This window comes from Labeo rohita, chromosome 19 (genome assembly GCF_022985175.1).
Source record: "Labeo rohita strain BAU-BD-2019 chromosome 19, IGBB_LRoh.1.0, whole genome shotgun sequence".
NCBI classification, from domain to species: domain Eukaryota; kingdom Metazoa; phylum Chordata; class Actinopteri; order Cypriniformes; family Cyprinidae; genus Labeo; species Labeo rohita.
In genome coordinates this window covers 11,098,566-11,126,044 of record NC_066887.1, presented here as the reverse complement: position 1 = coordinate 11,126,044, position 27,479 = coordinate 11,098,566, and the positions used below count along the sequence as shown (strand labels likewise).

At 35.4% G+C, this 27,479-nt stretch overlaps 1 protein-coding gene across 2 annotated transcripts; it reads right to left on the bottom strand.

Moving 5' to 3' along the window:
* Positions 1–1,509: 1,509 nt before the first annotated feature.
* Positions 1,510–22,938, bottom strand: pip4p2 (phosphatidylinositol-4,5-bisphosphate 4-phosphatase 2). 2 transcript variants are annotated; one of them, XM_051137294.1, is made up of 8 exons: positions 22,724–22,938; positions 14,817–14,965; positions 12,635–12,741; positions 9,923–10,046; positions 8,808–8,885; positions 7,405–7,457; positions 5,877–5,967; positions 1,510–3,715 (listed from the first exon to the last, which is right to left on the bottom strand). In XM_051137294.1, the coding sequence occupies exons 1-8, from the start codon at positions 22,827–22,829 to the stop codon at positions 3,572–3,574; spliced, it is 852 nt and encodes a 283-aa protein (XP_050993251.1). In that variant the 5' UTR covers positions 22,830–22,938; the 3' UTR covers positions 1,510–3,571. The 2 variants fall into 2 exon arrangements, with proteins under 2 accessions (XP_050993251.1, XP_050993252.1); XM_051137295.1 differs by lacking the exon at positions 8,808–8,885.
* Between the last annotated feature and the right edge of the window lie 4,541 nt (positions 22,939–27,479).

Sequence of the window (27,479 nt, the reverse complement as noted above, 5' to 3'; positions counted from 1 at the left end):
AACTCAATATTGTAATGCATTACTTTAAAAAAAACTTTCTCCAACACTGTATATGACTTCCTTCTTTCAAAATTCAGACGAATGCAATCGGAGTCTATAAAAAATAAAAAAGTGCCTCACATGGCTCCCGAAGGTCTCCTGTAGCAAATCCATGTGTTTTTGTAAGAACAATATCCATATTTAAAACGTAAGATTCACTATTAATCTATAGCTTGTGCTAACTGCTTTGACAAGGGGCGTGGCAGTACTGAAACACCGTCTAAAGTGTTCGCCAATGGCAACACACTGGGACAGCTAACTAATCATAACACACTTACTTTGATTAATGAAGGCTGGCCTTCATTAATCCCAGAACTAATCTCGCATTTTGTGCCAGGCTGGGAGAAAGGTATTGTAAGAAGTCCACTTCCAGAACAAAAATTGACAGATAATGGACTCACCCCCTTGTCATCCAAGATGTTCATGTCTTTCTTTCTTCAGCCGTAAAGAAATTATGTTTTTTGAGGGAAATATTTCAGATTTTTCTCCATATAATGGACTGCTATAGTGCCCCGATTTTGAACTTCCACAATGCAGTTTAAATGCGGCTTCAAACGATCCCAAATGCAGTTGTAAACGATCCCAGCCGAGAAAGAAGGGTCTTATCTAGTGAAACGATCACTTATTTTCATAAAAATAATACAATTTATATACTTTTTAATGTCAAACGCTTGTCTTGTGAAAGGATGGATTTTAAAATCATAGTAATTGCTGGAAAGGGTCCAAATACACAAAAATAATGGAAAGCCAAAGAATTTGTGGGACCTGAAGGATTTTTCTGAAGAACAGCAGGCACATTAACTTTTAAGGACAAACAACGGACTCGTAAACAACTATCACCAAACAAAAAAACAGCTGTGGATCATTTAGGTAACAACACAGTATTATCTATTTCCCCCCTATTTTTTCCATTTAGTACTGCTTATAGAAGATACATTTGCATTTTGTATGATCCTTCATATATTTTGCCAAAATAATTAACATTTTGCAGATTCTTCAAGGAGTATGTAAACTTTTGATCACAACTGTGCAATAATTACTTATTTGGGGGCAAGATATGACTCACCATAAAGAAATAGGTTCAATCAGTGCATGTGAATAACAAGTGTCAGTGTTGTCTGCTGCTATAGGTGACCATGTTCATTGTAATGTCAGCCTGACCTTTGAGAGGCGGTGTGCTGTTGGCTTCTTACTGAATTATGTCATGTGCCTGCATTAAACAGACACACAGAGAATTCCTGAATCTTTAATTAACAAGCCTGTGTGACAGCAGAGACAAGAATATTCTTATCAGAAATACTAATGATGCCACTTGTTACAAAGCAAAGCGCACCTTATTCATCTAAATGACGCATTGTGCCGAATGAAAGAAAATCAGGAGGCTTTTGTGAAATGCAAAAACACATTTGCGATAAAAAAGAAGATTCAAATTCAAGCCGGCACGAAGCATCAGACCATCAAAGGACAAGGAATATTTTAGCATTTTATTGAGAAATTATTGTTTTAAAAAGACCCAAGCCATATTCCAACTTGAACTACAGACTTTGTGTGCTCAGTTTCCTATGTACAAGGACTTCACCGGCTTGTCACATTCAGAACAAGTTTAGATAGTATAGTTATCTCCATTTGTCTTGACAAAATACAGAACTACTGTAAAGGTAAGCTACAGCAATACTAGCAAGGTTGTGGTGAGTTGTGGAGTTAGGCAGGTAGCAGTGGGGCGTTTACATTCTACACACAGGAAGGAGCACTAGACACATGGCGTTAACACTTCCACTGTGCCCTGTCAGTAACAGACTAACAAAACACTTTCTGAGTACAAAAGAATCAAATCAAAATCATGCACATGTCATTTCCCATTCATCAAGTGTCATTATTATTAATCAGTGAGTAAAATTAAAGGAATATTTCAGGTTCAATACAAGATCAAGCATTTGTGGCCAAATATATATATATATATATTTGACAGTTTTCAGCAAAAATCAAGGTCACAGTAAGGCTTACAATATAGAAGTGATTGAGGCCAATTTTTCAAGTATTTAAAGGGTTACTCCTCCCCAAAATGAAAATTTTGTCATTAATCACTTACCTCCATGTCACTCCAAACCAACTATTTTGGCGATGCCTTTCATACTTTTCTGGGTCTTGACAGTGGTATTTACTTGGCAGTCAATGGGACAGTCACAAGCCTCCCGGTTTTCATCCAAAATATTTTAAATTGTGTTCCAAAGACGAACGTAGCTTTTACAGGTTTGAAACAACATGGGAGTAACGTTAAGTGATTAATGACAATTTTCATTTTGGGGTGGAGTATCCCTTTAAAAGAAGAAATGTTAAGCTTATTTTAGAAATGCACTTGCATTATTTATTTATTTATTTATTTATACATTTAAGCAGCACAAATGGTTTCAACACTGACATTTGATGCTGAAAATTCAGCATTGCATCATAGGAATAAATTACATTTTAAAACATATTCAAATAGGAACATTATTTTGTTATTATTATATATTACATTCTAATAATATTTTATATTATTCGTACTGTTCTTATTTGTTTAAACAAATGCAGCCTTGGTGAACATAAGAGATTCTTTCAGAGACATTAAAATATGAACGACCCGAAACTTCTGAACGGTAGTGTAATTTTTCACATATAAAATCTCATATTATTTACATTTTGCAGCTATACCATTAAATGACAGATATTTTAACCTTTATGAGTTGGTTTCATTCACTTCCATTACCTTAATGTAACCAAGATTTGCTTTTTTTTAACGAAAATTATTTTGTGTACTAATCAACGGCATATATTACATCACAAGTGCTGTCGAATGAGCTTAAGTTGCATTGAACCTAGAATTTAGTTTTAGAGGTCCAGTGACTGTACATGCAGTTTTTCTTTTAAAGCCACAAAAAATGCATTATTATTGCTCACAGTGAGTTGGAGCGGCCAAAATGGGTTTGGAAATACTGCTAAATTTCATTAGAGGGAGATCCCCTAACGGACACTGAACAACAAAAAAAAAGTTGGCACAGGATTTTAAGAACAGTTAAATATATCTGAACATGACAGATAGTGCCACCGTGGGTGCTGGCAGGCTCTCTGAACACATAACATCTCTCAGCTCATAACGGCTGTAGTGACTAGCAGCAACACAACAGCAGAATTGCATAAAATTGTAGTGCAATGGGCAAATTGTTCATAAAAGATCATCTCTTTTGGTCAAGTTGGTAACAAAATGCAGTACGCAAAACATGTTTTCGATATCCACCCACCATGACAAATCCAAGAGGTGTACCACGAATGGATTATTTGTATTATTTTTCTAGTTTTAGAATCACTGATTTCACTTTAATTCCTCCAGTCATCATATTGCGGGTTCAAATCGGTTACATCAGAGCTAATCAATAACTCAATCTGAAACATCTGCAGGTACCTAACCCCCCTGGATTCTTATGTTCTTGTAACAGTTAACCTGTTCAAATCAAGAGAAATCAAACACTAAGGACTTGAAGGATGGACGCTTTGTCTACGCAAAGGTGTTCTCTGGATAGCTGACTTTAATCGCTCCCCAGTAGCAGGCCCGTACCAGGCAGATGAGGCCCAGGAGATACGCGAAGGCCCAGGACACGTAAGTAGCGTGGTAACGCCTGGCGAAGTCCTGAGTTCCCACCTGAGGGGAAAAACAATGCGGTTGTGTTATGAGCTAACAAACATAGTTTAAAAGTTTCATATCTAGAGTCCAAAATGAACACCAGCCAAGTGCTAATTTGAGTGTTACTCGTTAGTTGGGCGGTAACTTTTTTTAGGGACTGCAATATAATATATGGTTTAAATCAAACTGTGAGAATGATCATCTGACCCTGATGTAAATTACAAGCGTTACTTAATCTGTTACTAAAGAAAACTGTGACTTCATGACAGTGAAAAATACATAATTTTCCACTGCGTTTCCAGGAAAATTACTAAGTGTAATTAAATCACTAAGTGTATCCAGGAAGGTTTTTTGTTTTTATCCATACAGCCATGTAGTGCAACTCCTGTGGAGAACTTCCCACCAAATCATGGTGGGTAATCACATGACAGGTGCAGTTTCACTGAGACAGACATAGCTAATATGAATAAATTATATTTTCTGACTTTCTAAAACAAATCATATATTGTATAATTTAATCTCCTTGTTGATTATGGGTATGCTTTATTTTTGTTTTCATTTTTTTCCCATCATCTATTTAGTTTTGTATAATTTTTGTTACAATAAAACATTAATGGAAAATATGCTTTACCCTTTTAGATATGAAATTATCAAAATTTGCTCTATCTAAAAATGTACATAATAAAAAATGATAATGTCTTATAGACAAAATGTAAATAAATAATTTATAATTTGATGAAAATGTTAGAATTTTATATATATATATATATTTTTTTTTTTCAAACGTTTAGGATCAGTAAGATTGTTTATGTTTTTTTAAAGGTATCTCTTAGGCTCTATAAAGTTCCATTTATTTGATCTAAAATACAGAAAAAATGTAATATTATGAAATATTATTGCAATTTAAAATAACCCTTTTCTATTTTAATATACTTTAAAATATAATTTATTTCTGTGATGCAAAGCTGCATTTTCATCAGTCATTACTCCAGTCTTCAGTGTCACACGATCCTTCATAAATCATTCTAATATGCTGATTTATTATCAGTGTTGGAAACAGTTGTGCTGCTTAATATTTTTTTGGAACCTGTGATACTTTTTTCTTTGATTCTTTTAATGAATATAAAGTTCAAAAGAACAGCATTTATTCAAAATCTTTCCTAACGATAGTTTTTTTTTCTATCATTTTTTATCAACATAACACATCCTTGCTGAATAAAAGTATTAATTTCTTTAAAACAAAGATATAAAGAAAAAAAATACTGACCCCAAATTTGGAACGGTAGTGTATATTGTTACAAAAGATTTCTATTTTAAATAAATGCTGTTCTTTTTAACATTTTATTAATCGAAGAATCCTGAAATATCGCAAGTTCCAAAAAAAGTCCAACATTGATAATAAATCAGTATATTATAGTGACTTCTGAAGGATCATGTGACACTGAAGACTGGAGTAATGATGCTAAAATTCAGCATCATTTTCTGATCCCAAACTCTTGAACAGAAGTCAAATATATATATATAGCCAAATTGCTACTAATTTGAAAGTGAAAGTAAAATGTGCACAGGCATTTACAAGCTATTTAAAAGCAAATAAAAGTGGGGAAAAGAGGGAAAACTCTAATGAACCGCCTCAGCACTACAACCTGCCTTGTTGAGAACAGTTGCAAACCAAAAGCCAAACCAAAAGCCTCGCACTGAACGGTTCAATACGAATATGTGTATTGTTACACCCCTAATATTTGTTTGTGTGTGTGTGTTCAAGTCTGGGGTCAGTAAGATTTTTTTAATCTCTTATGCTCCCCAAGGCTGTATTTATTTAACCAAAATACAGTAAAAACAGTAATATTATAAAATATTATTAGAATGCTTTTTAAAATACCTTTTATATTTTTTATATATTCTAAACTGTAATTTATTCCTGTGATGTCAAAGCTGAATTTTCAGCATCATTACTCCAGTCTTCAGTGTCACATGATCCTTCAGAAATTATTCTAATTTGAAACTATAATGCATTTTATTTTTATAATTTTCTACAATGAATAGAATGTTCAAAAGTTTATTTGCATCCTTGCTGTATGAAAGAATACATTTCTTTAAAGAAAAACTTACTGACCCCAACATTTGGATAGTGCAAAATGTATTACTATGACTATGAACTATACAAAATAATACTCACCGTTAACCCGATACCAATGAAAATGCAGATCATTCCTACTGTAATGTAGGCACAGCAGCGCCTTCTGGGTAGAGCACTGCCTACAGAGGATCTGAAGACAAAGATAGCACATGTGCTTAGTACTAGTGCTGCTTTTAACAGGCCACAAACCTTTAAACTGACCACCAGGGTTGCCAGGTTTTCACAACAAAATCCCCCATTAAAAATTGCATTTCAGGGGCTAAATATAACATTATTGGGTCACTTCAACCCGCGGACATCAAAAACAACCCACAGCAACAGTGTTAAAGTATTCCACAGGAAAACTGCGGACTTGACAACACTTGCAACCCTACATTTTCCAAGTAGTTCGGAAAATGGCTAATACACAAAAAACAAATATCCAAACTAGACTGAAAGTAAGCTACAGAAAAAAATATATATAGATATATAAACTGACCGTGTAATTTATTTTAAGTCAATATTTTTATATTGGTATAACTTAAAATCATGGTTTCAGGTTTAAAACTGTTCAGTTTAGTTTTCGAAAAGCAAAACTTAAAATTAAAACAAAAATTAAGGGACATTTTTGTTTAAATAAATAGCATTTTTGTTTGACATCAGAATACTGGCTAGTGCTTTACTTTACTCTGGCTGCAGAAAATATTGTTGGTTTAATTAATTTTTTTTTTTAGTACATAACAGAAAATATGATGCATATTTTAAAAAAGAACACATTAAGTTCATTAGTAAGCACATTAATATGGCCTATGTTTGGCTTATATCTAAAGAAAATATACAGATTAAGTATGCTGTGGTCTTTATAAATTAATATTTTAAGTATTTTATTAGTTTTTTAAGTTAATTTGAAGTATAGTTTTTTAATATAGGAAATTTGTTTACTGTACCAAGCCCTTGAGATCCAAGACAGATCTCAAGATTGGTTGAGCACACAGTTTTTAGCCAGCAGCCCTACAAACTCTAGTAGTCACATGGTCTGCTCTTTTTCCTGTCTGAGAGCCATTAAGTCTTTTTCATGACTGTTCACATGCCTCTCATGTGATGGGATTTTCAAACATTCTTCTGGAATCACAATGAGTCAGATAGCTTCAGGTGCTTAATTTATCCTTCTGCTGCTTGTATCTCTTTCAAACGCTCTGCATTTAAGTGGAAATCAGCGATTTGCTTTGGGAGACTCTCTGCTCCATTCATGTGTGCCGCAACATCTGTTGTCATAAGTCTCCCTTGCAGCGTCACTAGCGTGCAGGGCTCATGTTTCAGTATGTCAGCATGATGCACTCGCTCTCTCAGGTGACTGGCAGACTGGCATCACATTGCCTCCCTCTCTAACTGGAACTCGCTGGGGTTTATTTACTTTCATTTCTACAAACTGGCCAGTATAAACTCAACCCTGACCTCCGGCTAGTAACGCACATCACACACTGAGATTTATGAAATTTCTCCTGAGAACGGCACATCACTGGTGGAGTACTGCCACAGACATCACATTTTTGACGTGTAAATATTATGACAAATGACGTCAACTTACATTTTTTTGCAATGTGGGCACTTGGCCAGTGTATTGAATCGGAGCTCCATCCACTGCAAAAACAAGGAGGATTGAGAAGGAAGTTACATCTACAGTAAGCAAATCACACAGCATGGCAAAGCAGCACAAATCATTTTAAAATCAACACCAAACTTGATTCCAGCAGTCAGTGCATAACATTCAAATATTAGTATAAATGGCTACTCATAAGTCATTCAAATAACTAGCAAATCTTTTGGAGATGATTTCAGTGAATAAACTGACATATACAAGGGAATAAACTAGGTGAATTAGTGGATTTAACCCTGTGCAAATGCAAAAAGCAGTTAAAAACAAGAATTATTTTAGATTATAACAGATAATTTCACAAAAAACACATCAACCAAATTTTCTGTTGCTGCATCTTGCCTCTGTAGGCCACAAGGAGTTATGATCATATGAGTCACAGGGCTTCAGACAAAAATATACGACCTAAATGAAACATTTAGGAGCCAAAATACTTTTTTTAAGTTGACAAATTAAAGATTTCTATCTTCAGACAAAATGAAATGAAGTTTTCTTGAGGAAAACATTCCAGGATTTTTCTCCATATAGTGGATTTCAATAGAGATCAACAGGTTGAAGGTCCAAATTGCATTTTCAATGCAGCTTCTAGGGGCTCTACATGATCCCAGCTGAGGAATAAGATAAGTCTTATCTAATGAAACCGTCTGTCATTTTCTAAAATATATATATATATATATATATATAAAAAACTATTTATTTATTTATTTATTTAATAAATACAAATGCTCCTCTTGCACTACCTTGACTTCACACATTACGTTGTCACATTGGATAGGTCACGTGTGATGTAAGTACCAAACCTGTGTTTACAAAGCGAACATACAAAGAAAGTCAAATGCTCTTTACAAAAAAAAAGAAAAGAAAAACAACAACTAAAAGTGTGTGACCTTTCCAATGTGATTATGTAATGCGTGAAGTCCTACACGCACATTGCAGAGCTAGTGCAAGACGAGCATTTGTAGTTAAAAATGATTTTAACTACAAATTTTTTTTAGAAAATGACCAATCGTTTCATTAGGTAATAAACTTATTCCTCAGCTGGGATAGTGTACAGCCCTTTGAAGCTGCATTGAAACTGCAATTTGGACCTTCAACCCGTTGGTATTTTAAATTATTGTTGTGTTGTAAAATAAAATAATAAAATATCAATTGAATAAATTTTAATTTTAGTTTTTTTTTTTTTTTTTTTTAATTCACATTTGCATACATTTTAATCACAGTCTGCAGCCTTGGAATCATGTGATTTTTTAAAATTATTATTTCTAATTAATTTTTGGACGTTTAGTTTAGTCATTCTGTCAGTTCCACCAACTGAAAAGGGGGCAGTGCATTAGGACCTTGAAAAGATCAGAGGGGCCGCGAATAGCCAGGCCTGAGGAAGGCTGGGAGCACTCATCATCCTCATCATCGCTGCCCTACACAGCAGGGGCATCACAGGACACTAAGAACATGTGCACTAGAGAAACTCTATACCACATGTACACTACTCTACAAAAGTTCAGGAGGTCAGTAAGGGTTTTTTTAAAGGGGTCATATGATGCGATTTCATGTTTTCCTTTGTCTTGGGAGTGTTACAAGCTGTTTGTGCATATATAAGATTTGTAAAGTTGCAAAGGTTAAAGTCTCAAACCCAAAGACAGCTCCTAAAACAGCTCATTCATACAGCCCTTACATGAGATTTGCATAATACCGCCTAAATGTACAGGCAAAGAAAGAAGGCGTAATTTTTATTCTCGTTGTAGTATTGTTGCAGCTGCTGCATCACAACATGGTAAGGGGCATAAAATTTCCGTCATCTGCTTGAGGTATTTGGCCGATCACAATGCAAAGGATAGCTGGCTAATCAAAGCACACTGCGCTTTTCAGAACAATGAGCTTTGTAAAAATCAACGTGTTTCAGAAAGACGGGGCAGAAAGGAGCAACTATAATGTACAGCATGTGGAAAATAATGTTTTTTGAACCCTAAACCACATAAACACATTGTATTACACCAAATACACAAAATAATGTTCTTTTTAGCAACATCACATGACCCTTTTAAAGGATAGAAATGAATGCTGTTATTCCGCAAGGACGCATTAAATTGAAAATAGCAGTAAAGACATTTGTAATGTTACAAACAATGTTGTTCATTCATCAAAGAATCTATTAAGGTTTCTACAAAAATATATGTATTAAGCAGCACAACTGTTTTCATCACTGATAATAATAAATGTTTCCTGAGCAGCAAATCAGCATTTTAGCTGATATTCAAATAGAAAACAGTTTAAATTGTATAAATATTTCGCAATTCTTCAATAAATGCAGCCATGGTGACCTTACTGACCTCAAACTTTTGAATGGCAGTGTAAATGCATTCACACATTTTCTTTGCTTTGCACATACTGACACTGCAAGAAACATGACTGTAGGTCAAAGATGAAATATTAATACAAAAATGTGAGACCGTACAAGGAATGTGTTGCCGCAGTGGCCGCAGACCACGCGCATGCCCTCAGGCTGGACTGGAAGAGCTGGCTGGGCCGGCTGCTCCTCTGGGATCACCATCACAGGACTCAGGTTGATGATCCGTCTGCTGGGGGCCCATAAAAACAATGTCAGTTTTTCCACTTTCTACATATTACAAGTTAATTATTAACACTAGTCCGTATCTTATTTAAATATCAACATGATCAAAACCATGTTAAAAACCCCATTGTACACAATCTACCACATGTCGTCTGTCATCTGATTAATAGTTCATACATTTTAAAGGTGACATCAGATGCCACATCAGTTGGTATGATTCTTTAGGGTCTTCATGAAATGTCTGCAACATACTTTGGTCAAAATTTCTCTATGGTTGTGTAAAACTGCAACCTTTCACCTTGTCAAAAACAGCTCTGTACACAGCAAGACGTTTTAGTGCATGTCTCTTTTTCTGCTCACCCCGCCCCATTTTTTTTGTGTATTTGGTGGCGTGTTACCATCAAAAACAAAACTAATACACTGCATCCTCAGTGGCTCTGATGTTGGGAAAAAGACTGTTATGTTCACTTTTAAATCCTACTACAAAACACCTGCATTGCTTTACGAGACGTTGTTGCTTCAGCTGCTCGAGCGCAGAGAAAATAGTGGACAGTGTACTGACTGACTGAGGGCTGAAATATGCTAATACATGACAGCCTGTCAGTGTTAGTGGGCGGGGCCTAAGCAATATGACATCAGAAAATCTAAACAACGTCATAATTGAGATAGTTTAGGTTTTTGGGGGATTAATAAAAGGTTGTAGGTTGTAGGCTGTAGGTTGGTTGTGTCCACACATTGCTAAGACACATTTATATGCAAACACCATGTAAAAGTGATTTTGCATCTGATGTCCCTTGTAAGAAAATAAAAAGCCTAGTGTAATTGTAAAAAAGATTGTGGTACTCATGTCTTTCAGCTGAAAATCATAAAACCCTTAACAATTTTTATATTGTTAGTAATATTTCATGTTGAACACAAATCATGTAATATTGTGAATATCAATTATGGTACATCAGGCTTTTGAGGGACATTTATTTGCTCATCTCTCACTCATCATTGTATTATATTGCATTATATGTTTTGCCCCCACAATAAAAGCTACAAAGCTTTGATCATAAAACTTAGTATTTAAAGGGGTCCTATTATGCTCTTTTACAAAGTCTTGATTTTGTTTTGAGGGTGTACTAGAACATGCTTTCATGCTTGGTGGTTCAAAACATAATATTTTTTAACATAATTTACATTATCACAATAAATTTCTCCCAGCTTGGCACATAAGGCTCAATTAGTTCCGGGTTTAGGCCTGCCATCCGAAAAACGGAATGTGTTGTGATTAGTTAGCTGTCCCACTGCGTTGCGATTGGCGAACAGCTTAGACGGTACTGCCACGCCCCTTGTCAAAGAAGCAAGTTCTGTTAGCGCAAACTAGATTAAAGTGATTCTTACGTTTTAAATACGGATATTTTTCTTACAAAAATGCATCGATTCGCTACAGGAGGCCTTTATTGACCCCCCGGAGCCATGTGGGGCACTTTTTATTATGGATGGATGCACATTATTGGACTTGTTTTGGACTGATGAGGAGAAATACCCATCTATGAAATTCTAAAGCTTGGGAGTACCAGGATAATTTTTAATGTAACTCTGATTGCATTCGTCTGAAAGAAGGAAGTCATATACACCTAGGATGCATGAAGGGTGAGTAAATAATATGCTACAGTAGTGTTGGGTCCTATCATCAGCCTCAGAAATCACCAATACATGATATTATCCTGCTAATGCATTTAATTATTTACAAACCAGCTCCAGCATAAGGCTAAAAGCAGCCTAACATTATCAAAGAACATCATTACTATTCAGTCTAGCCTATTCTAGTGCAAGTTTATGCATTTTAAAAAACACCCGCGTTAAGTGTTAAGTTCAAAAAGTGAAAAAGCATAATAGCAACCCTTTAAAATACCATCTAAGACAGAATACTGTGAGATATAAAGTGACAACTGATATTGATATGCATTTTATGTAAGCAGTCTGTTATACTATTATAAAAATCTCATTGATTTACATTACAAATTATCAGAACTTAATCTTTTTGGCCATACAAGTATCAGCAGCTTGGCCAAATTGCATATTTTGTTCAGTTTGGGTCCCAGAATAAAACTGAAAGAGACTCAATGTTTTTTTTCTTCCTCAAACATATTCATTTCTTTAAAAAATAAATTACTTACTGAAACCATTCATTCTATATCATACTGTGTGAGTTATAAAAGCCTGATATATCATTATATATAATACTCAACAAAGAAACATATGCAAACTTTATTTCAAATTTAAGGTAAAGGTTTAATCAGCTTTTTCAGTTTAAAAATTACATTTTTCTGACTATTATTTTATATGTCATCGTGCTTTACAAAGTTACAATTTTTACAGTGATTTCTCACAATTCTCACAGCTGTTCTTTCACCACAATAATACTATAAATAATTCAGACAGCTTTGTAAAAGCATTACCAAGTGCAAATCCCATAGCTCTATAAACTCAAAACATCACCGCTTGTTTGAGCGTTTATGGTAATGCACATCCGGAGTATTATACTGTTGCAGATCCCATAACACATACCGAACAAATGACCCTCTGAAGTGTGTCTTTAACACTTACCAGTTGGGCCGAGGGCATCCTATCCTTCTAGACGTGTCTTTACAGATTAGCAGGCAGTTGCAAGGACATCTAACATACTTCTTTCCTGTTGGTGGATTTTTTATAGGCTGTTGAAACAAAAGATACATCAAGTTTCAGACGAGACCATGCAATATGCAAGATAATAAAAATGTAATAAAAAGTACAATAATGCTAATAATAATAATAATAATAATATGTGGCCCTGGACCACAAAACCAGTCTTAAGTAGCACGGTTATATTTGTAGCAATAGCCAACAGCAATTTTTTTTTTAATTACTGTAAATATATCAAAACTTAATTTTTGATTGGTAAGAACTGCTAAGAACTTCTTAGCGATTTTCTCAATATTTTGCTTTGTTTTGCACCCTCAGATTCCAGATTTTCAAATAGTTGTTTCTCGGCCAAATCTATCCTAACAAACCATACATCAATGGAAATGTATTTATTCAGCTTTCAGATGATGTATAAATCTCAATTTCAAAAATTTGACCCTTATGACTGGTTTTGTGGTCCAGGGTCACATACAATGCCTTGCTCAACTGCTCTGGTTTAAGCATTCTTTGGTAAAAAACCAACAACTCTTTATATAATACTTCTATTATTATAGGGACTTAATGAATCTAGACGGAGCAACCTTTTAATACATCTTATTGAGGTCAGGTATGCATAGGAATTTATGAAATCTGATACTGAACCAATCAAGGCGAAGGTTTAATGTAATGCAACACGTACAGTATATACACTAATCCAATATGAAGTAGAACTGTGTTAAGCCCTTTAAAATCAAACAAGATGGGACACAAAGTATAGTCTATAATCAAAATGAGGTCTATATATTTATCTATGGTATTGAACCAGATGAAATATCCTCTCTAAAACATCATGACTTCTGCTGTTATGTGAATCAGGTGACTCTGCAGTTCAGAATAAGAATCCACCATTCAAGTGAAGTGTTTCTCATGCAGACAATTAAATTACACTGCAATTCAACCCTCTTGAGCACACAACACTTATGGCTATGTTCATGGATCCTTCATCCCAAACACAATTACTTGTAGGATCTATGAGGCTGTGAGGACTATACTGTGGCCTAAATCGAACCATTATTCACTGGTAAACTTCACCTCCACTAAAGCTTGTGTCTAGCCTGCATTCACGTCTAGATTCAAAACTTGTGTTATCAACAGCGGCAAATGTTAGCATAACTAACTTTTTTGAATCTGGATATGAAGCAGCTAAGTCGTCAGGTTCAGCAGAGGGGAAATGTCACAAAAGTCAAAATGATACTTACTAAACCAAAGTTTAGTTGTTTATGGTTGTTAAACTATGTCATAACTTGTATGTTAATATAAATGCAAAAATTAAGGTTTTTGAGGAAAACATTCCGGGATTTTTCTCCATGTAGTGGACTTCAATGGGGATCAACGGGCTGAAGGACCAAACTGCATTTTTTTGTTTTGTTTTAAAGATGCACCTTCAAAGGGATCTACACAATCCCAGCCGAGGAATAAGGGTCTTATCTAGTGAAACAAAAAAATTGAAATTTATATACTTCTTAACCACAAATGCCCATCTTGCATTGGCTCTGTGATGCACATTCATGTACTTAAGTTAAAACCGGTAGGGTAGGGCGAAAAACTCCATCTCATTTTCTCCTCCAACTTCAAAATCATCCAACATCATTGTTTTAGCTTTTTTGTAAAGGGCATTTGACTTTCTTTACACGTTTGCTTTGTAAACACTGGGTCGGTACTTCCGCTTGACCTTTCCAATGTGACTGTCGAGCTAGTGCAAGATGAGCATTTGTGGTTAAAAAATATATAAATATTGCTAGATAAGATCCTTATTCCTCTGCTGGGATCGTGTAGAGCCCTTTGAGGCTGCGCTGAAACTGTAATTTGGACCTTCAACCCATCGACCCCCATTGATGTCCACTATTCAGACAAAAATCCTGGAATGTTTTCCTCAAAAACCTTAATACTTTTTGACTGAAGAAAGAAAGACATAAACATCTTGGACGACATGGTGGTGAGTAAATGATCAGGAAATGTTAATTCTGGAGTGAACTAATCCTTTACCTTGTGATACAGGCTTTTAGTCATACTGCCCATCCCTAGTTATAAAGGAACAGGGCTGAAGCAGCAGTTGGGGGTCTCTTACCGTGGCCTCATTGCAGACGGTGCACTTCACCACATGCTGATGGAGCTTGCCATCCAGAGTTATAAGAGACTGGCACACTCGACAGTTAATGACTGGAACTCCCCCTGCATCTGGACTGGCAATGGCTGTGTAGGGCGGAGGTAATTCAGCTGCAGAGTGACAGAAACCAGCATGCAGTCTGTCAGTGTTGCATGACGATGCTACACTCTTAAAATTATAAGTTTCAAATGGGCAGTGATGCAATAGAAGAATAATTTTTGTTCTCCAAAAAACCTTCCAGTGAACAGTTCTTAAAATAACCCATTTTTCTTAATGTGAAGAACCCATTTGCACTATGAAGAACCTTCTGTGCAATGGAAAAGTTCCATGGATGTTAAACGTTCTTTATTTTTAAGAGTGTATTGTTTGTTACAGATTTGTATAAGCTAACTTGAGTCGTGCAAGATACTGCAAAAACTACCAGTTAGGGCAAGTTAATAATGTACAGTTGGCCAGTCATTATTGCAAAATAAACCCAGACAGGGTGTTCAGGTTTTACATCACCCATAAGAGGTTTATTTTGACATAATGACCAGCTCAGTTCCATTACTCCATGCATTATTCCACATTATTACAAGGCTATTTATCAAATATATAAATAAATGCATGAAGTATTGATAAGAATTCAAATTATTTCATTATGTGAGAAGAAAGAGACCACAGAACAATACTAGAGAGATGAAACTAGCACATTTATGCATTCATTTGTTTTCCTGAAATAAAGGTCAGCAATTTAGCAGCCATTAAAAAAAAATACTTTGATTGACCAATCAGAATGAGGTATTCTAGAGAGCTCTGTAATAAGCAATGATAATCCTTTCTTCTGAATCATAAAACCTCAGAAATGAATCAAACACTACAACTGTGTCTAGACAAGCCTCTTGTCTTCAAAGCTAGAATCCACTAATACATGTAATACTTCTATTATGAATGTGTCTCGCTTTCAGTCCCGTTCGACGAACCCAAAAATGCAGATTCATTGTGTTTAGCAATAAGTGCATCCTACTCACACTTTCAATTACTCTCTCACATTGTACAGAAGCTGGGCCGTCAGCCAAACCCTGCACTCAGTCTCCCCTTGTCTTCAGTATTAAATCCAGAGCTCAGCCACTGCTTATTCTCAGTGAAATTAAGAAACGTTCCTCCTGCTGTCTGTCACTTCTCATTTTTGAAATCATGCTGGCCAATTACAAAGTCATACTGCAGCCATATTGAACATGTGATACCACAGCAAAAACAACTGACAGCAGCTCTGGCCTCATGACCTCCCTCAGCTGTCGGGGATCATCCATCTCTCGGTGTGCTGCTGCAAGATACCAAACACACATACTTGATCAGAGAACTGAGATGTTTTATCATATGTAAGTTCCTTAAAAAAGACCTTGAGGATTAATAAAGTCACACTGTTTTGATACTAATACTTAAAGAACAAGCTCTAAAATATATAGGGTACAATGGGGCTAAAGGCAAAACATGGCGTAGCATTTTCCCAAACATTTGCTTTTCAAGATGCACATGAAAATTTGTCTGATCCTTGATGCGATCGTGGGCAGCAGCGCAAAGTTGATTCTGGACTTACATGATCTAATATTTAGTGTTTTTAAAAATGGTGTAGATTTATGTAGCAAATGAGAAACGCTAAAATGTAAGCATTTATTTTTAGACAAAGCTCTTCTTAATGATTTTCAGTTTTGTTTAAGATAATTAAAGCCACAGTTTTTATATAACGAAAGAATATGTGAAAGTATGGTATTTGGGGTAAATAGTGCCCCTGCTGTTGGGGCAAAAGGCACAGTAATTAACATAATGATTAACAGATGGCTGACCTTTCCATTTGTTGACATGACATGGTTAGATTTGGATGGTAAATATCATATATTATGTTGGGTGTCAATCTTAGATATAATCACCATGTTTAAAATGAAAACATGATAATAATCATATCATATAATAAAATATAATTTGTTGTTACTACTGTAAATCTATATTAAATTATTATAGGATCTCAGAATCTATATTAAATATTATGCTTTCAGAACCTTTACCTTTTAAAAATGATTTTGTTTTTGTATTGTAAACTATATTTTTATACTAACATATTTTAATGACAGTATATTTATTGAACAAAAAATAATTATTTTATTTTTTACAAAACAGTACAAACTTTGCTAAAGTGATTGTTTTGAACAAGTATTAACTTTTAAAAACTAACCTTTTTAAAAAAGTATTTGTATCAATACTGTGTACCGTTTGTGGGGTAAAAGGCCTCCCTTACCACCTCATACTTTTATAAGATTTTAAAACAAGATGAATGATTGTATGATTTATTTTCACACAAAATCTGTTGCTCCATAAATGTTCAATACAAACATATATTTTTTCTACAAATATACTTTTTAGGTGCAGTGAAAAGCACATTTTTTCTTAGGTTGTGCCTTTAGCCCCATTGTACCCTACAATAATGGAAAACTAGGCTGTGAAAAAAACTTGTTCAGAAGTTCTGATTTGTTTGTTTGTTTTTGCATTTTTAATTTTACTTCAAACTGTCATTACTGTCATTATCATATGACACTGTTTCAAATATTACTAAAATAAATTAAGTAGAAAATTGCAATTTTCTAAATTGTTGCTATTTATTGCTATTTGTTTAAATAAAAAATACAGTAAAACAGTATTATTATGAAATATTTTTACAATTTAAAATAACTTTTCTGTTTTAATTTATTTTAAATGTTGTTTATTTATGTGATGCAAAGCTGAATTTTGTCTTCAGAAACATTTATTATTATTATTATTATCAATGTTGAAAAATGCTCCTTAATATTTTTTCTTTTTGTTTTCAGGACTCAGGACTTTGATGAACAAAGTTCATAAGAACAACATTTATTTAAAACAGAAATCTTTTGCAACATTACAAATGTCTTAACTGTCACTTTCGGTCAATGCAATGCATCACTGCTGAATAAAAGTAATCATTGCTTTCAAAAAAATATATATATATATTAAAGTATCTTTATCTTCAAAAAACACTAAAGGCTAATACAGTTAAAAGAAGCTAATCTGCCCATCTATACATCTCTTTTTAACAGCAAACCATCCTGTTAAACTAGTATGGTAGAAGTTATGTAAACCTATTGGCCAGTTCTACCTGCAAGCCACTGACGATGACATCAAAAACTTCAGCTGTCAGTCCTATGATAAGTTTGTATTCCTTCCTGTAGTATAGTTTTAAAGAGATAGTTCACCCAAAAATTTAAATTCTGTCATTCTGTTGCTTGGGTCCTGCATCAGCAGCACCACACACATTGTGGTACTCTTGTGAATGTATGTCCGACACAGAAAAGAAGAAATTGTAGAATAAAGTCATTATTTTTGTTTTCTTTGTGCACAAAAAGTATTCTCGTAGCTTCAGTAGATCACGGTTGAACCACAGATGTCACATGGTCTTTTTACAATGTCCTTACTACCTTTCTGGGCCTTGAACGTGGTAGTTGCGTTGCTGTCTGTGCAGGATCAAAAAGCTTTCGGATTTCATCAAAAAAATCTTAATTTGTGTTCTGAAGATGAACGAAGGTCTTAGGGTTTGGAATGACATGAGGATCAGTAATTAATGGCAAAATGTTAATTTTTGTGTGAACTAACCCTTTACTCTCTAGTGCTTTTTATAGGGCCCGTTTTATTTTTTTCCCAAATTGCGTTTTATTTTTTTCCAAATTCAGTTTTTTCCGTTTTAATTTTTTTGGATTCTGTTTTTTTTTTTTTCCATTTTAATTTTTTAAGTCCTTTTTAATGGTAAATTAAATTTGATTAAACAAAGATCATGTCTAATTAATTAAAATCATGAAACTTACACAATTTCACATCAATTTAATAAAGGTTTAACAAAATATGTTTAGGGTCCTATGAAATGTTTTATTTTTTCTCACCGTATTTTATTGTTATCAAATTCTGTGTCTAATTATTTGAATGCATACTTAATTTATTCAAATGTATTCTTAAAATAACCTTATGAAAGTTTTTTTTTACCCTCAGAAATTCTGGGTTGTGTATTTAAAATGTTCTGGTTATCAAATGAAGGCATACAACATTAATTTAATTTATCTTTTAATTATTGAAAATTAAGCAAACTTTTTTTTTTCACAAACAAAGGGGAATTTACTATTAAAATTAAAACATGGAAGAAATGTTGTGTGATTATACCCTAAAAAAATAATGTTTGTTTCATTTTAGTAGTAGTAGTAGTAATAGTAGTAATATATTTCTATATTTATAATTATATTTTATATGTCTTCAAGATAAACCGGACTTTCATTTTGACGGGTTGCCGTGTCTACCTTTACATTTCTGTGTGTATATGATATGACGTTTTCCTAAAATGGAACAGTCAAATGCTGAAATCACTGTGAGTGTCACGCGCGCTTCAGTGTGTGTAGTAAACAAAACCGCTCCATTCATTAAAACAGAGACGTGCAGAAAATGCAAGATTCACATTTAAATGGTATTTTTGCAGTGTAATATTTACAGATACTAGTCCATATTGTGGTTTGATTTAAGTATAATGACCTACTTTCGATTACTTCATTCAAACTTTGACAAATTCCGTGACATTCCGCGTTATTCAGTAAATTCCAATTTTATGACTGGATTCCGCGATTCCGTCCACGTTTTCTGCATTGCGCAAATCATAGGGCCCTATTTTTAGGTGCCTTTCTCTAACAGACAGCTTATGTTACTACTCTTCCTTGTTTAGAAGGTTTGCTTCTTTGTTTTCATGTTGTTTAATGTGCTTTCTGCAGAAAAGACAAGGATGAGAACATGGTGCAAACTGAACCCGCTTGAACCTACATACCCATGGGCAAAAAGACAGCTGTGTTGTGAAGTGAAGTGTGTCATTTCTGTACCACTAGCAACACCACACCAAACGTCATAAATAATCAAATAAACAGTCCACCCCAAACTCGCTCCATTGGTTCAGTGTTGCTGTATCAGGCTGGTCAGGATCAAACAAACAATGCAATGACAGTGTTTAGAGTATTAATCAAAACATTAATAGCCTTTAAGGCTAAAAACATTTGCATTGTTTTCAATAGGCCATAAAAAATAATCTTTATAAATGAAGTTGCTGCTGGGATGCATTCACGCAGTCGTGTATATTGTAGCAGGGGGTTCATGTTGACAGTTTATAAGCAGATATCCTTATACCCCACACACTAATATAGCATATAGCGTCTCTCCAGGGGCAGATGGAAGCACAGGTCTCATTTCTCTGACACCATCCCACACTGATTGTAAGATGAGAGGCCTTTTCCCTACCCTGGAACCTACAGACAGCTGTTGTTGCAACTCGCTCTCTGTCCATCTTACTATCATGTTTAAAATCAGAGAGGGGTTGAGCACCGCATGTGAAGCAGAGATTAGCATGCATTGACTACAGTGAATATGAGAGTATAGATAAATCAGTAAACGTGTTCTAGCTTTTTCCCTTAATCCATAATCTGCAGCTGTATGAATAATGTGCAAAATTACATTATTTTGCACTGATATTTACAGATGCAACCACAAGGTGTGGTTGATATATAATACAAGACAAAACAAAAGCATCAATGCGGCACAATAACACCATAATTGTTGCAAGTCAAAATTGTCTTTGACAGCGAAATATGATTAATCACCCAGGCCTAAAGCAAAGTTGATCCAGTCCTCCTGCCCATCCCTAGCCTACAGCTAGACCTTCAAGAGTTCCACTCAACTAATATTTGTTTATCTTGCAAGGTTCTTGCAGAAATTACATGGCATGACAGAGCAATAGTCGCTCTAGTTTTCGCCTTGGAGGACTGATCACATATCACTAAAGTAAAAGCCATTCAGTGAATGTCATCCAGACAAGGTCAAAGCTCTTTCTTATCCTTTGTTCTACTCTGTCTAACAGCACAAAGCACTGTTAAAGGCTTGCAGACTGTCACAGTTCTACACTTGTAAGCTTTGATGCATACAGGTGTTTCCAATAAATGTAGCTTTGGCTTCCAAATGCAACTGCAGAATAAATATCAGCCTCAGCAGACTATGTTTTGCACAGACTTCAGTCCAGCTCAGCAGTTCCTCCCCCAACAGGACAAGCTAATCCCTCTCATGGACTCAGTGAGTGAACGTTCGTGGTCAAAAACAGCCAAAGAAACCGTAATCCAGGGGTTTGAAATACTAGGCCAGATAATAATGCTCGAGTACGTTAGCACACATAGTTAAGGCCGTCCACATCACCTGATCACGGTATGGTAATAAAGCCATTATGAATAACGAGACGAAGTGTAAGCGGATCATTACAGTATAAATGTAAATCTTTTTCTGTTAATCAGGAAGTGCAATATGGGTAGATTTACAAAAGAGCAAAAATATGGGTTGAAAGACCATTTAGTCGAGAGACATTTGTTCATTTTGAGATTACAGGCTGTAAGTCTGAGAAGCAAGTCCTTCGTTTGTTTTCAAATATTTCAATGAATTTCAAAACTGTGGGAAGTAAATAATATTAGCTTATACCACACAGGGTGTATGTCAGAATTATATTGGCTCTTTTCTTCTAGTTGTCTGTATCGGCCAATGAAAAACCCTATTAACTACATCTGTTTAGTGGGTCCATGTGGAAATCCGATACCCAAATTTCCCCAAAGAGTCTTTGGGGCTCCTACTTATGAATTGGTTTGAAAATCTTTGGTTCTCAAAGCCCTCATTTCTTCAGTTCACCTCATAAGTGTGTTTTTATTATTAAATATGTGAAGAAATATTCATAGTAAGTAAAATATGCCACCAAATGTGCTATGCTTCCTATTCAGACTCGCAAAAGATGAAACTGTCTGTTCAATTTTTGGCATCCTCACTTCAATTTGATGACTCATTACAGCCTAGCAATCAAATACACAACAGCTAGAATGCTAGCAATGAAAACCTCCTATTGATTGACCACTATGCTTTATGCTTTTTGTGGTTCTGCTAACAATCCCTGAAAAAATATTTTATGGTTAAATCTTATTTTAAGGTTTAAGGTAAGTTCTCATTACAGTGTAATTACACAATAAGTACTGAGCAACATAAATTAACAATATGCACTTAAAGATTAGGATTAGTTGCTTGTAATTATGTAGAATTTACAGTTGTTTTAATAGTAAGTAGCTACATGTAACAATGACACTAAAATAAAGTGTCACCTGTACTACTGTAGCAAACTAAGAATTTATATACAACGTTCCTTCAAAAACAAAAACTGCACACTCTTTACAGTCTATCTGGACACCAAAATGTTGATATTTACATAGTGTATTGTGCCTCCTCGTTGTTGTTTACTATTAGCAATACGTCTTACGTCAGTGTAAACAAGTGTTTTTTATGACTTACAATGTTTAATATGCTTATAGAGCATGCATAATGTGGAATGGGCCTATGTGACAAGAACTGGCACTTCTAGAGGTCTATGAATGCAAGCAAAACATCTCCAGTGAGCGAAATGTCAACTGCCTCATCTTAAATGCAGCGACCTCAAAATATCCATACAAATTTGCAGCCGGCTGAGCCGGTGTCAGTCGACCGACGTTTAATAACCGATAAAACATATTGTTTGACTACTAACTAGCTTAAAATTCGACACAATGTGTCCTTGTCCAAGAATGCAACATTGTGTACCCATCACATGAGGCTGCGATGGCAATATCAGGCAGATTGAGGCCCGTTCTTCTGGCACGACCATTGGAGCTGTTATTGCTTGTCGTCTGCAGACAATGTATCATATTAAACGGGCTGTAGGCTGCTACAGATCACCGCTCACTACTATACGCCCTAAATGATTCAGCACTCCTACGTCAATCACAATCCACATTTACCTCTCGGGCTCGGGTCCTGCAGGTACGGCGGAGCTGTGGGCGTGACATTCCCCGAGTTCGGTGCTGACAACAGCGGGGATCGTTCATCCATACCATCGGAAGCCATTATATCAGTAGATCAGCACGGCACAACAGCAGCAGCAGCGGCGAATGGTGGTGGGCTCCGTCCGCTGCTCTGGAGAGGGGCAGTGAGACTCTGGGCTCGAGGCAGGGCAGTGGAGAGGCGGAGTCAAAGACGTAAGCGGGGAGGATGAGAAATCGCTGCTGGACCGGACGGGATCTCCCTCCCTTCCTACCCTCCCTTCTGCAGCCACTGTCAGTGTTGCCTGCTACTAGTCCCGAGTCTATTAATTTGACCTTGTGAAGATGTGTTTGCTTATAACAGAGAAAATGTTCATTTTCCATCCTGAAGCCCTCGTTCATCGGTCATATTGGGTGATAGTGTATGGCAAGCTGTTTTAGCCTAAAATGTTACCAGCTAAATTTTTACATTTTACATTTTTACTAGAAAGAATTAAATTGCAGAGCTCTACAATTTATGGGATTATTTTTGTGCCAGTAAGAATGAATGTAACTTTATAAAACTGAACGTAACTTTCCAAGAAACCATCAAAAATATGCCACTGCAAAAGAAGAAAAACACAATGAAAATGAAAAAATGAACTCAGTCGCACGAAATTAACATGCTCTTCAAATATGCTTCATTCTTTGTTAATGATTTTCAAAGTATCGTTTTCGCGAATCATGGATTCTGAATGCGTTGCCACAGCTTTCGCTTACGCTTCGCAAATTTTCGTTTGCTGTTTTGGCACAAACCTCTCGTGGGGGCGGGCTTAACAGCGATCTACTCTGATTGGCTAATGAGCTTTTGATGGACAGTTGCTCTCTGACCTGGAAGCACAGACGGTGACGTCAGTGGCGCACATATTGGAAAGTTGTTGCGGTGTGCAATACGTCGTGCTTTGTTTATAGAAACTATCAGAACTGTTGCACACTGTACATGAATAAAACTTTTATCGATGTTATTGATTAACGTTACTTTAGCAACACGAACTTACTTCAAGCTGCCCTGAGGGACAAGCTGAGGTGGAAGATGATGCCGCTCCGTGTCTCTCCTGGGAGCTCATCTTTAGAAACTAAGAGACGACCGTAGGTGAACTACTAATAACATTAATACTTAATATAAACAAAGCACGACGTATTGCACACCGCAATATGCGCGCCACTGACGTCACCGTCTGTGATTCCAGGTCAGAGAGCAACTGTCCATCAAAAGCTCATTAGCCAATCAGAGTAGGTCGCTGTTAAGCCCGCCCCCACGAGAGGTTTGTGCCAAAACAGCAAACGAAAATTTGCGAAGCGTAAGCGAAAGCTGTGGCAACGCATTCAGAATCCATGATTCGTGAAAACGATTCTTTGAAAATCATTTACAAAGAATGAAGCATATTTGAAGAGCATGTTAAATTCGTGTGACTGAGTTCATTTTTTCATTTTCATTGTGTTTTTCTTCTTTTGCAGTGGCATATTTTTGATGGTTTCTTGGAAAGTTACGTCCAGTTTTACAAAGTTACGTTCATTCTTATTGGCACAAAAATAATCCCATAACAATTTAGTTTTTGCTAGTAACAATGCCTATTAAAGGAGAACTCCACTTTCAGAACAACAATTTACAAAAAATTTACTCGCCCCCCTTATCATCCAAGATGTTCATGTCTTTCTTCAGTCGTGAAGAAATTACAGTTTTTGAGGAAAGCATTTCAGGATTTTTCTCTAATATAATGGACTTCAAGGGCTCGAAACGATCCCAGCTGAGGAAGAAGCGACTTATCTAGCGAAATGATCAGTCATTTTTTTCTGAAAATAAAAATTTGTTTACTTTTTAAGCACAAAAGCTCGTGTAGCACAGGTTATGGGATGCGCGTCCATAACACTACGTACTATTGAATCATGTCGAAAGGTCACGTGGAATGTAGGCGGAACTACAGACCCAGTGTTTAAAAGCGAACACGCAAAGACTAATTAAGTGCAAGTAAGTCAAACGCTGTTTACAAACAAAAAAGTACAACGATGTCAGACGATTCTGAAGTTGTTGGAGAAAATGAGGTGGTGTTTTTCGCCATACTCTAACGTTATCTTTTTGAGCTGCAGTACACAGATGATGAACTTGATTCGTAGTGTCGTGGACGCGCACCCCAGAGCCTGTGCTACACAAGCTTTTGTGCTTAAAAAGTATACAAATTTTTATTTTCCAAAAAAATGACCGAGAAGACCCTTCTTCCTCGGCTGGGATCGTTTAGAGCCCTTTGAAGCTGCATTTAAACTACATTTTCGAAGTTCAAAATCGAGGCACCAATGGAAAAAAATCCTGAAATGCTTTCCTCAAAAACCATAATTTCTTCATGACTGAAGACAGAAAGACATGAACATCTTGGATGACAAGGGGTGAGTAAATAATTTGTAAATTGTTGTTCTGGAAGTGGAGTTCTCCTTTAAAGAGCTCTCTAATTCAATATTTACTAGTGACAATGAACAGAGAGCTCTCTAGTTCAACTATGAGTAGTAAGAATTTCAATTAAACAGCTCAAATTTGATTCTTACTAGTTGTGTTGTCAAAAGTACTGACTTTGGTCGTCAGTACTGAAATTTTAGTCCTGATTACTGATTTCCTGCTCACATTTGAGTGCTGTTGAGCCGATTCTTAAATGTCACTGATTGGCTATATTGTTCAAGCTCTCAACAACTATGACTGTGATTGGCTACAATGATCAGCGCACAATGATCAGCGGATCCGTCTATGTGTAGATGTATTAGTGATCCGCTGACAGGCTTTTAAATTTTCCCGTTGTGCTCCTGTGTGAGCGCTCAGTGAGAAGCGTGAAGCGCTAATCATTGTAGCCAATCACAGTCATATCTGTTGAGCGCGTGAACAATATAGCTAATCAGCGATGTTTAAAGGTGCAATAGGTGATTGTCTTTAGAAATATTTTTTGTTATGCTGGTTGAAAGTCTCTTCACATCCTGATAGCAATCATTAAGTGGTCTAAATGTATTTCTATGTATTTCTATATTCTGTGGAAGGCGTAGGACCAAAAAATGTTCGTCCAATCAAAACGCTCGGTTTGAGTGTTTTGATTGGCTTTCCTACCTGCCTGTCAAATATGTATTTGCATACCTCTGCGCACCCTGTTTACGCAGAGAGGATACGTCATCAGTGCGTTCACATACGCTGTGCAGACAGAGCAAGAATGGCAGTCAAACATCAACAAACTGATCTTCCTTCCTGGTATTGTAATACTTTTACTAACTGAACTATAAAGTGTTCTCAGGGCGTTTTATTAAGCTTGGTCTTTGCTCTGTTTCACTAATAAAAATGGTATCAAACAAAGCCATTTTGGGAATCTCTATCAACACACAGCAGTGTTTCCTTACTAAATGAAACTGCATTTTTGAATGCATTAGGTGAGTCAATGATTCACTGATCCATTAATAAAAACAGTTTTTTTGTTTCTTCCCCCATTTTGAATTTATTGAATAAATGACTCAACGACTCATTAAGACAGTGGCTTGCTGCCACCTTTTATCTTTTCATATTTCTATATCCCATTTAATATTTAAAACGTCAATCTCACAACATTATTTATGCAATATGTGCAGTGTAAATGCATTTACAAGAGCTAAAAAATAAGTGTATTGAGCCCTGCAGGTTTAATTATACTTGCACTTTTGAAAATAAATAAATAAATGAAAGCACTTAGCCAAAGTATAATTTAAACAGATATATTTTTTAAGTGTATCCAGTGTATTCTAAAACATATATCCATGTCTCTAGGCTAAACCTCGGCTATCCACTCACCCTAGAACCGGCCCTGCTAGTAAGAATTACAATTAGGGAGCTCTACAATTAATTTTATTAATAGTAAGAATTTCAATTAGAGAGCTCTCAAATTCAAATTTTAGCAGTATGAATTCCAGTTATAGAGCTCTCTAATTTAATTCTTAGTAAAAATGCAATTCCGACAAGTAATGCTAGAAATATTTTAAGCTACAACAGCTTGCCATAATAGTGCCAGAAAAAAAAACTATTTGTAAAGCCACTGCAGGGAGTGTTCTTGTTCAGAATTTACAGAGCTGGGGCTAGTTGCATAAACATAGCCACTATGTTAAGACAGTGTCTTAGTTTGACCATCTAGTAGTTAACCAAGTGGTAATCAGTCGTACTTTTCAAAATCAAATTAGACCGATCTACCTATTTATGTAACTGACTTAACAAATTTATGACAAGTCTCGAATAAAACATAAAAATAAAAATAGATTACTCACTTTTATGCAACTGGCACCAGACTAAAATTTTGTTATTATCTAATTCTTATAATTCAGTATGTTAATGTATATATCCAAACATAAAACTAAAAAAAAAATACTAAACACCTAGGTCACTAAAGTGTCTGCAAAGTAATTTACCAATAATAAATAAATAAATAAAATTCGATTAATATGTCCAAATAAATAAATATACGGTTTATAAATATACATTTTAACTTATTAAAGGTGTTCTATTTTCAATTTCATTTTTAGCATTCTTTGGCAATCCTAACAATATTTTGTTTAATATTCTTATTGGTAAAAGATATCTTAATGTTAATGTACATATAAAACGTTACCTACATGCTAAGTTACCTACGTTTAAGTGAACTCTTATTTTAAGTGTTTGAAAATTGTAATGTAAAGGTATTAGAACATGTGTATGAACATGTGC